The 9,484-nt window shown below is 33.2% G+C and overlaps 1 protein-coding gene across 2 annotated transcripts in view; it reads left to right on the forward strand.

The window, feature by feature from the left end:
• LOC116691180 (PYD and CARD domain containing) overlaps nucleotides 1–9,484 on the forward strand; it is a gene marked incomplete at its 5' end in the record, with an annotated part of 35,180 nt that overhangs the window by 8,785 nt on the left and 16,911 nt on the right. For both annotated transcript variants that reach the window (XM_032518565.1, XM_032518566.1), the window contains 9 exon segments: nucleotides 3,998–4,047; nucleotides 4,473–4,738; nucleotides 5,499–5,772; nucleotides 6,024–6,052; nucleotides 6,713–7,001; nucleotides 7,273–7,316; nucleotides 7,468–7,720; nucleotides 8,608–8,655; nucleotides 8,963–9,006. In XM_032518565.1, the coding sequence (XP_032374456.1) occupies nucleotides 4,038–4,047; nucleotides 4,473–4,738; nucleotides 5,499–5,772; nucleotides 6,024–6,052; nucleotides 6,713–7,001; nucleotides 7,273–7,316; nucleotides 7,468–7,720; nucleotides 8,608–8,655; nucleotides 8,963–9,006 (1,257 nt within the window).

The raw sequence follows: 9,484 nt of genomic DNA on the forward strand, positions 1-9,484 counted from the left end.
CTAACTCTGAATGAAATGTTTTTAAATCACAAACGACTTATCTTTCCTTTCGAGTAAGGTTAACAACGACCTACAAACTCTTTTCATCCAAAAAAACCGTCCTTGAATCTGAGAAAATACATTTTTCTCACGAGCAGCCGGTGGAGAGACGGCAGCGAGACGAGGGCTAGGGACCGTCTACAAATTAAAAACACCGACTAGAGATACCACAAAAATATTCATTAATTTACTTATTATAAGGTAGTGCCTCCATACTTACCTCGATTATTACTTGTGTACTGGTAGTTTACTACAAAGTTATTTATCAAAAATACAACCAAAAACACAATTATGTTGAATTTATTTTGCATAAATCATTCAATAGTTTTATAGAAATGCTGATTCAGGTTTAAAAGAATAGACAAATAGATATGGGACTGCTGGTTATACTACAGCAGTTATTTCTCAAAAATAACAAAACCTAATTTTGGTGAATTTATTTTGCATATATCTTTCAATAGTTATTATAGGAAATGATGATTCAGGTCTCTTAAAGGAATAGACGTAGAGGTGGATCCCTGCTGGTTATACTACAACAGTTATTTCTCAAAAATATCCATATTTGTAATTTTGGTGAATTTATTTGGCATAAATCATTCAATAGCCTAGTTATTATAGAACTGCTGATTCAGGTTTCTAAAAAGAATAGACACATAGATATGGGACTGCCGGTTGTACTACAACAGTTATTTCTCAAAAATAACACAAAACCTAATTTTGGTGAATTTATTTTGCATAAATCTTTCAATAGTTATTATAGAAATGATGATTCTGGTCTCTTAAAGGAATAGACGTAGAGGTGGATCCCTGCTGGTTATACTACAGCAGTTATTTCTCAAAAATATCACAAAACCTAATTTTGGTGAATTTATTTTGCATAAATCATTCAATAGTTATTATAGAAATGATGATTCAGGTCTGTTAAAGGGCTAGACACATAGAAAGACCCCTGCTGTTTAACTACAACATTTATTTCTCAAAAATACCCATATTTGTAATTTTGCATAATTCATTGCATAATCTTTCAATATTTATTATAGAAATGATGATTCAGGTCTGTTAAAGGGCTAGACACATAGAAAGACCCGCTGGTTTATCTAAACACAGTTATTTCTCAAAAATAACACAAACCTAATTTTGGTGAATTTAATTTGCATAAATCTTCAATAGTTTATTATGAAATGATGATTCTGGTCTCTTAAAGGAATAGACGTAGAGGTGGATCCCTGCTGGTTATACTACAACAGTTATTTCTCAAAAATAACACAAAACCTAATTTTGGTGAATTTATTTTGCATAAATCTTTCAATAGTTATTATGAAATGATGATTCAGGTCTGTTAAAGGAATAGACACTAGAAAGACCCCTCTGGTTATACTACAGCAGTTATTTCTCAAAATATCCATATTTGTAATTTTTGGTGAATTTATTTGGCATAAATCATTCATAGTTTATTATAGAAATGATGATTCAGGTCTCTAAAGGGCTAGACACATAGAAAGACCCCGCTGGTTATACTACAACATTTATTCTCAAAAATAACACAAAACCTAATTTTGGTGACTTTATTTTGCAAAATCTTTCAATAGTTATTATAAGAATGATGATCTGGTCTTAAAGGGCTAGACACTAGAAGACCCCTGCTGGTTATACTACAACAGTTATTCTCAAAAATACCCATATTTGTAATTTGGTGAATTTATTTGGCATAAGTCATTCAATAGTTATTATAGAAATGATGATTCAGGTCTGTTAAAGGACTAGACACATAAGACCCCTGCTGGTTATACTACAGCAGTTATTTCTCAAAAATAACACAAACCTAATTGTTGAATTTATTTTGCATAAATCATTCAATAGTTATTAAGAAATGAAGATTCAGGTCTGTTAAAGGCTGACACATAAAGGACCCCTGCTGTTATACTACAGCAGTTATTTCTCAAAATATCACAAAACCTAATTTTGGTGAATTTATTTTGCATAACATTCAATAGTTATTATGAAATGTGATTCAGTCTGTTAAAGGGCTAGCACACAAAGGACCCCTGCTGTTAACTACAGCAGTTATTTCTCAAAAATCCATATTGTAATTTTGGTGAATTTATTTGGCATAATCATTCAATAGTTATTATAGAAATGATGATTCAGGTCTCTTAAAGGGCTAGACACATAGAAAGACCCCTGCTGGTTATACTACAACAGTTATTTCTCAAATAACACAAAACCTAATTTTGGTGACTTTATTTGCATAAACTTTCAATAGTTATTATAGAAATGATGAATCTGGCTCTTAAAGCTACCATGAAAGACCCCTGCTGGTTAACTACAACAGTTATTTCTCAAAAATACCCATTTTGTAATTTTGGTGATTTTTTGGCATAAGTCATTCAATAGTTATATGAAAATGATGATTCAGGTCTGTTAAAGGACTAGACCATAAAGGACCCCTGCTGGTTTACTACAGCAGTTATTTCTCAAAAACCCATATTTGTAATTTTGGTGAATTTATTTGGCATAAATCATTCAATAGTTATTATAGAAATGATGATTCAGGTCTCTTAAAGGACTAGACACATAGAAGGACCCCTGCTGGTTATACTACAGCAGTTATTTCTCAAAAATAACCATATTTCTAATTTGTGTAAATTTCTTTTGCCAAAATCGTTTAATTGTTATTATATATAATACGCTGCTGGGTGTCCATTAACTTCTTCCTACAGTGATCACACATTAGATCATGTCCTCGCTGCATGTCCACTCCCTTTTAACCAATAAAATGAATAGTGCAAGGGGTGACAATTTCACCAGCCATCAGCAAATGTCCTCGAGGTCAGACAATTATGCAACAAGGACTGAGTCTCTGCGTAATAAAAAGTAGTGTGTTATTTTTGTTGTTATATTTACCCGTTGTAGAAATTGGGTAATTAGTTTTTTCCGGTACTCAGGTCCTTAAATTGAATACATTTTATATGACTGTAATGCTAAGACAGGTAAAGATGATTTTAGAAGCCAAATTGTAACCATTCCTTATAATTCTTGACCCAAAAGAAGCATTTGTAAAAGAATTTGTAAAAACTTGGCCTTGTGTGTGATATTGACCTACTGTGACCTTGAGGATAATCACAGCCTCATTAAACTTTAGACACCAAATTACAGACATATAGCATTCAGAGAGTGTATTGTTTTCCTTGAAAATAAGAGTTTTCGGGGATGGTTCTGTCAAAAGTATTTGATTAGGGTGTCTATGTAGCTCAACTGGTTGAGGGTGCCCCCTGTACAGAGGCTCAGTTCTTGTAGCAGCTGTGGGTTCAATTCCGACCTGCAGCTCTTTGTTGATGTCATTCCCCTCTCTCTCTGCTTTCATTTATTCAGCTGTCATAAAAGGTGAAAATCCCAAAATATAATTAGTGAAATACAAAAATTATTTCATACAAAATTGCATAATGAACTTTTGACCTTTTAAGCAAATTGCAAATTGTATCTCTACATATTGGGCAGCCTTATTTTACTTCACAACTACAATTTACTACTAAAACTCACTTTATCCTGACAAAAGTTTTAACTTTGCCTTCTCCGAAGTTATTGATCCCGGAAGTTCGAATCTGCGAATGTCTTTCTAACTTTACCGAAGTCACACACAACCAGGAAGACGATACTGTACTTTTTACACTTGACATGTTACTTGACATTACCTCGTATATAAATTCATATTATTATCACAAAATATAAATGTTCTAATGATTTTTATGTAAATGAAGTTGCACACATAGGCCTAGTAGAAGTAGTAGAAAGAGCATTTGAGGAAAAAAGTGTAGGCCTACCCAGCTCATCTGTTTTTACCTTAAAAGAAAGCAGTTTGCTGTGTGTATGGAAAAACCCGTAGTATGCATAAACACTAGTCAAAGAGACACTGAATCTATCATTAATCATATTCAATTTTTCCATCATTTTGTTTCAGCTGTGAGACCTTCTTTTGGGGCAAAGTTGGTGTAAATACCATGGCAGACGGTGAGTGCATCTTATCAGATTGTGTGGAAACCTAGAATCTGACTTTGAAACCTGGTTGTAGTAAGACCTATCTTGTTCTAATATAAATAGAGTATACAGATTCAAGAAAGAAACAGATAAGTTTTGGTTGCATCTCTTGGTTAAGTGCACCTTGAGAAATAGGTTTAAAGTGTATTTCCTTAATATTGTGCAGCAGGCAGAATGCGTTTTTGCAGAATCTCATTCCTTTTATCAGAAAATCCAAGTCATGAATTGTCTGTTTTTTATATTTGATGCATTTCAGTCATCTGCACTTTGAATAGAATATAGGAAGCAGAAGTTGTATAGTTGTAAACCTCTTTTCAAAATAAATGTATTTAGTTGGCTTCATGTTATCTCTTTAAATCCAGTCAGTCATTGTAGTGATGTTTTCACTCTTTCCTCAGAAAAACACTTTGTGGATGAACATAGAATCAAGCTGATCGAGAAAGTGAGCAACATTCCAGCCATTTTGGATGAGCTACTTTGTGAAAATGTCATCCAAAAAGACAGTTATGATAAAATCAGCGCTCTGCCTACCTCTCAGGAGAAGATGAGGGAGCTCTTCAATGGGCCTTTGAAAGCCAGTGGAGTTCAAGGAAAAGAGATGTTGTACAAAATCCTGAATAAACATGAGTCATATCTAATGAATGACCTCAAGACGGAAGTGCCAGTGAGTAAATCCTTGTGCCTCTCATATATCACTGTTTTTAAGATTGAATTGTTGAATAGAGTTGATAATCCTAATTTAAGTGAATATGATATAAAGTTTGTAATATGTTGTCAAACTTTGTGAGACGTTTCTAAAATCTTCAAAGGAATCCTCTGCTTAAAAATGATATTTACTTGTCTCCTGTAAACCTTAGCTCTGAAAAGTTCATTGCTTGTTCCTTGGTGCAGGACAGCAGCTGTCGTGATAAGTTACAATAGATTCAAACCAAAAGTCAAACCAAAAAAAAACATTACTAGAAACTTCTCAAGCCACTACTGCTCCAATTATGGAGAAGTATTTTTCATAAAGGTGTTGCTGTGCCAATAAATCATTACATGTGCTTCTTCTGATGGAGCTTGGGAGCTGTAAGGAAGCACTAGTGCCACATGGAAATAGTGTATTTAACTAAGATATAAAAAAATGTTTTTTAGAAACTAATGGATCTTACAGATTAATGACAGAGAAATTAAAGGGAGACAAATTTGACAAGGTATGCTATCCAACAATAGCTTTTCTTGTATGGCTGCAACAACAAAACTGAGTGATCATTTTAGGTTTATGTATCTGCATTAATCTAATTTTAAACTATTTTAACATTTTCATGCACAATATTTGTGTTGCCTGTCCAAATATCAGTTTCCAATCATAGCAGTAGATCACACAAATATACATCCTATCCTGCATATACTATGTCATTATGTATGTCTTCTTATTCTTCCAGATAGAAACAATGACGGCTAAGAAGATTCTTTTTGAAACATTGAATGATTTGAGTTCAGAGGAGCTCTACACTTTCATGTCGCTCTTTGAATTGGAGAAAAGTTTCCCTCTCTCACCAAGGGATCTACTGGAAATGGCAAATACAAAGGTCATAGTGGAGCTGATGGTGGAGACGTACCGCCATGAGTGTGTGGAGTTGACCAGAAAGGTTTTAAAGAGAATGAACAGAACTGATCTGGTTCAGAGATTATCAGACATCAGCTCAGGAACCAAAGGTAAGGCAAAGAAAACAGACATACAGTATGTAAAATTATGTATTGTACTATGTAAAAATAAGAATCCATATCAGCTGGGCTTAAAAATGTTTGATCATATCTTGTGCATATTGCAAAAACAAAACTGTTATTAATTCATTATTATCTTACTGTTATTGGGGTTTAAGTGTCACTTTGGGATTAAATCTTTTGTAATATAAATATTAAGAATAAATTACTAAGAGGTGTTTTTCTTTTTCTTTTCTCTTCAGAGAAACAGTTGCCTTCATTTACCCAGAGAGTGAGTAATGTCACATCACTCTTTACACACATGACTTTACACACTTTTATTTAGTAGATGAAGTCTTAAAATAATCTTCATCTTGAAATTATTTTTGATGATACAAATCAAATATAAATATTCGTTTGCACACATTAAAAAACTGATTAAGCCACATAATGAACACATGAGGTCTCAAGCATGGTTATAAGCCAATAATATTAATATCTTTTGTTATATCGACCTCCAGGGGGATAATATTCAGTTTCAATAGGGCCTTTGCTGCTGTATAAGCTCAGGCCGGAATAATAAAATAAATAATTGGTGTGTTTCTTTTAATATTTGAAATTGAATATGTGCTATACATACAGCATATAGAAAATGTGTAATTGGTTAAACAGCAACTCTGTTGTAAAATCAAGAGGCTCATTGCAGTTTTTGTAGTAGTAGTCTCTATAAAAGATACACCCAGGATGTAAAATTATAGTCACAATCCTGTTTATGAAAATAAAATAATTAATTAATAATTAAAGTTAATCACATTGATGTTACTCAAGAAGTGGACACAAATAAACATAAGGTAGATAAGATATATTGGACAAATATGAATAATTACATCATCACCTTGTGCATTTTTGCCTAATTAACATTTCTAATTAACATTTCCTCTGAATTTACCAGGTGGAAACGATGACATCGGTTATAGAGCTGCTTTTGGAAACACTGAAAGAGTTAAAAGACAAAGAGCTCCAGAAGTTCAAGAGTGTCCTTATTTGTCAAACTGACTTTAACAGACATTTCTTAGACACCCAATGGATGTTGAAGACCCTTGTTGAGAGGCAGAACATAGTGTTTTCAATGGTGGAGAACTACGGCCAACAGTCTGTGGAGAAGACCAAGAAGGTTTTAAAGACCATGAAGAGGACTGATCTGGTGCAGAAGTTGTCAGACATCAGCTCAAAACCCAAAAGTAAGACAAAAAATCTCTCATACGTTTATCTTGTTCTCTTTACATCATCAATATTGATTTATAATTACTTAAAAACATAGAAAAAAAGACATAATAAAAGACATAATTTGGTGTACAAAATATATTTAATGACTAACATGAAAATAAAAAAATATTTTTGGAAAGCAAAATATAATTATGCGTTGACATCTTTGTATAATGTGTATTTTTATTTATTTTTTTAAACAGTAATGCCACATGCATTACACACATTGTTTTTATTTCTCCACAGAAAAGCACTCTGTGGATGAATACCCGTCTGCACTGATCCACAAAGTGAGCAATGTCATATCTGTCTGACCATGCAGAGGACAGCTTTTATTCAATAAGATTCAGGTTTAAAATATATCATATGAAACTGAGATGCCACCTTCATTTGCACAGTGGAAATAATTGGAAATTTTCTCTATGAACATATACTTTCCAGGTGGCAACGAAGAGTGCTTTTATTGAGCTGCTTTTGGAAACACTCAATGGTTTGAGTTCCAAGGAGCTAGATAACTTCATCCAGTTGCTGCAGTCCAGATTTTTGCTGAGGAACAATCCAGACATCTCATGGAGACGCCTGCTGTGGACTATGGCAGGCGAACCGGTGGTGGAGTTAGCCAAGGAGGTTTTAGTGGAGATGAACAGGACTGATCTGGTGCAGAGGCTGTCAGAGACCATCTTAGAAACCAAAGGTAAGATATAAAAGACAACTGTCCCATTAATACATCATGAATATATATAAATGGTTAGAAAATCAGCAGCTTATTGCATAAAGCAATGCAACAGCACCATGTAGGGGGGCCATGACAACATATCAAAGGGTTGAATCAACACTTCTCAAACAGTCTCAACAAAAACGTAACAATGTAAGCTACAGAGAGTTAGTTGTCCCTCATCTCGAAAATAAAGGAATGTTTCTCCCACTTTGTAAAATTAATATTTCATTTTTGAAGTGGCTAATTAAACAAATTGATTTTACTGGTGAGCAAAAAAAGAATAAAAATAAAACCTATATATGAACTTAGACAAAGATTACTTCAGAGGTGAATGTTTTGGATTTCAGATTTAAAGTAAAGCTTTTTAAAAGTCTCTAAACATCTTTTCTTTAAAATCATTCTTTTTATTGGGCCAAATGTTCTTGTTTGTTCTTTGATCCATGGAATTTGTGCATTTTGAGCTCATTAATATCAGTCTTATGTTGTAATTTATATTTGTATTGTTGAAATTTGTAAAGCTTTGATATGATGGATACTACGCTCCACTAAGGAATCAGATAGACAATGTGTGAGGTAGATTATTAGTGTTTTCCCACTGATTCCCTCTGTGATCTCTGTAACCATGTCTTCCTTCTGCCTTCAGTCCACACAGCGGAAACTGAATTTGTACTACTTAAAAACGAGTAAACTGGAAACTGGCCAGGGTTCGAATGTCTGACTTTGAGGATTATTTAGATATATGTTGTTCTGAAAAATAATCAATTACTACATTTTATAAATAATACATTTCATTCTCAGGATTCAGTATTATATTCAGGACAACTCTATTATTACAATTACAGTTGTCATCTAATGTGTTGCAGCTGCAGGATCGTCAGCGGAGGCATTGGGTGTGAGTACCATAGAGAAAGGTTTGTGCCCTATAACTAAATATAAAAGTTATAATACTAATAAACAATAAATATGATTCCTTTAACTAAGAATAACGTTTCCCCAAAGCCCTGTAGTTATTTAAATTTACATTTTAGTGTAACATTGTTTAATAGGAAGTAGTCTTACTTGCTTAGATTAATCAAGTGAAACCGATTTTTATGATATTAAGTAGATATTATGTAAATTTTGCAATTAATCCTTTACATTATAATAGTTATATTCTGACAGTGTCGGATTATTAAGCCTGATGTTAAATCAATCATTTAAAATTTCCTTTCTCCTCAGAGAACCAGTCCGTAGATAAACATGGGCCTGCACGGATTCTTAGGGTGAGAATGTCACACCTGTCTGACTTGTAACTAAAGCTGAAACAAATATAAATAATTAGCTGATCAACAGACAATAAACCCTGTTTTAATTATTGATTAATCGTTAAAGCACTATCTTCTAGCACAAATGCTAAGTACTGATCTAAACTTAACATATTTGGGTTTTGGGCTGTTAACCAGACAAAGCAAGACATTAGAAGACGTCACCTTGGACTTAAGGAAATTGGGATGGGTAATTCTGACATTTTATAGACCAATTATTAATTGTAAAATGATCATCAAATTAAATCATAATAAGTGTACATGTAAATTAAGATATGTATATTTAAGCAAGCACTTTGTAAAAACTGTTAGTATGTGATCCATTGGACATTAAAAATAATGTTATCCACCACTGTTGCTATGATAGAATAATTGCTCCACTACTGAAGTTCAACACACACGTGGGCAATGATGGAGATACTTGGAGAGGCGTGAT

This window comes from Etheostoma spectabile, chromosome 6, assembly GCF_008692095.1.
Source record: "Etheostoma spectabile isolate EspeVRDwgs_2016 chromosome 6, UIUC_Espe_1.0, whole genome shotgun sequence".
In the NCBI taxonomy this organism is placed as follows: Eukaryota; Metazoa; Chordata; class Actinopteri; order Perciformes; family Percidae; genus Etheostoma; species Etheostoma spectabile.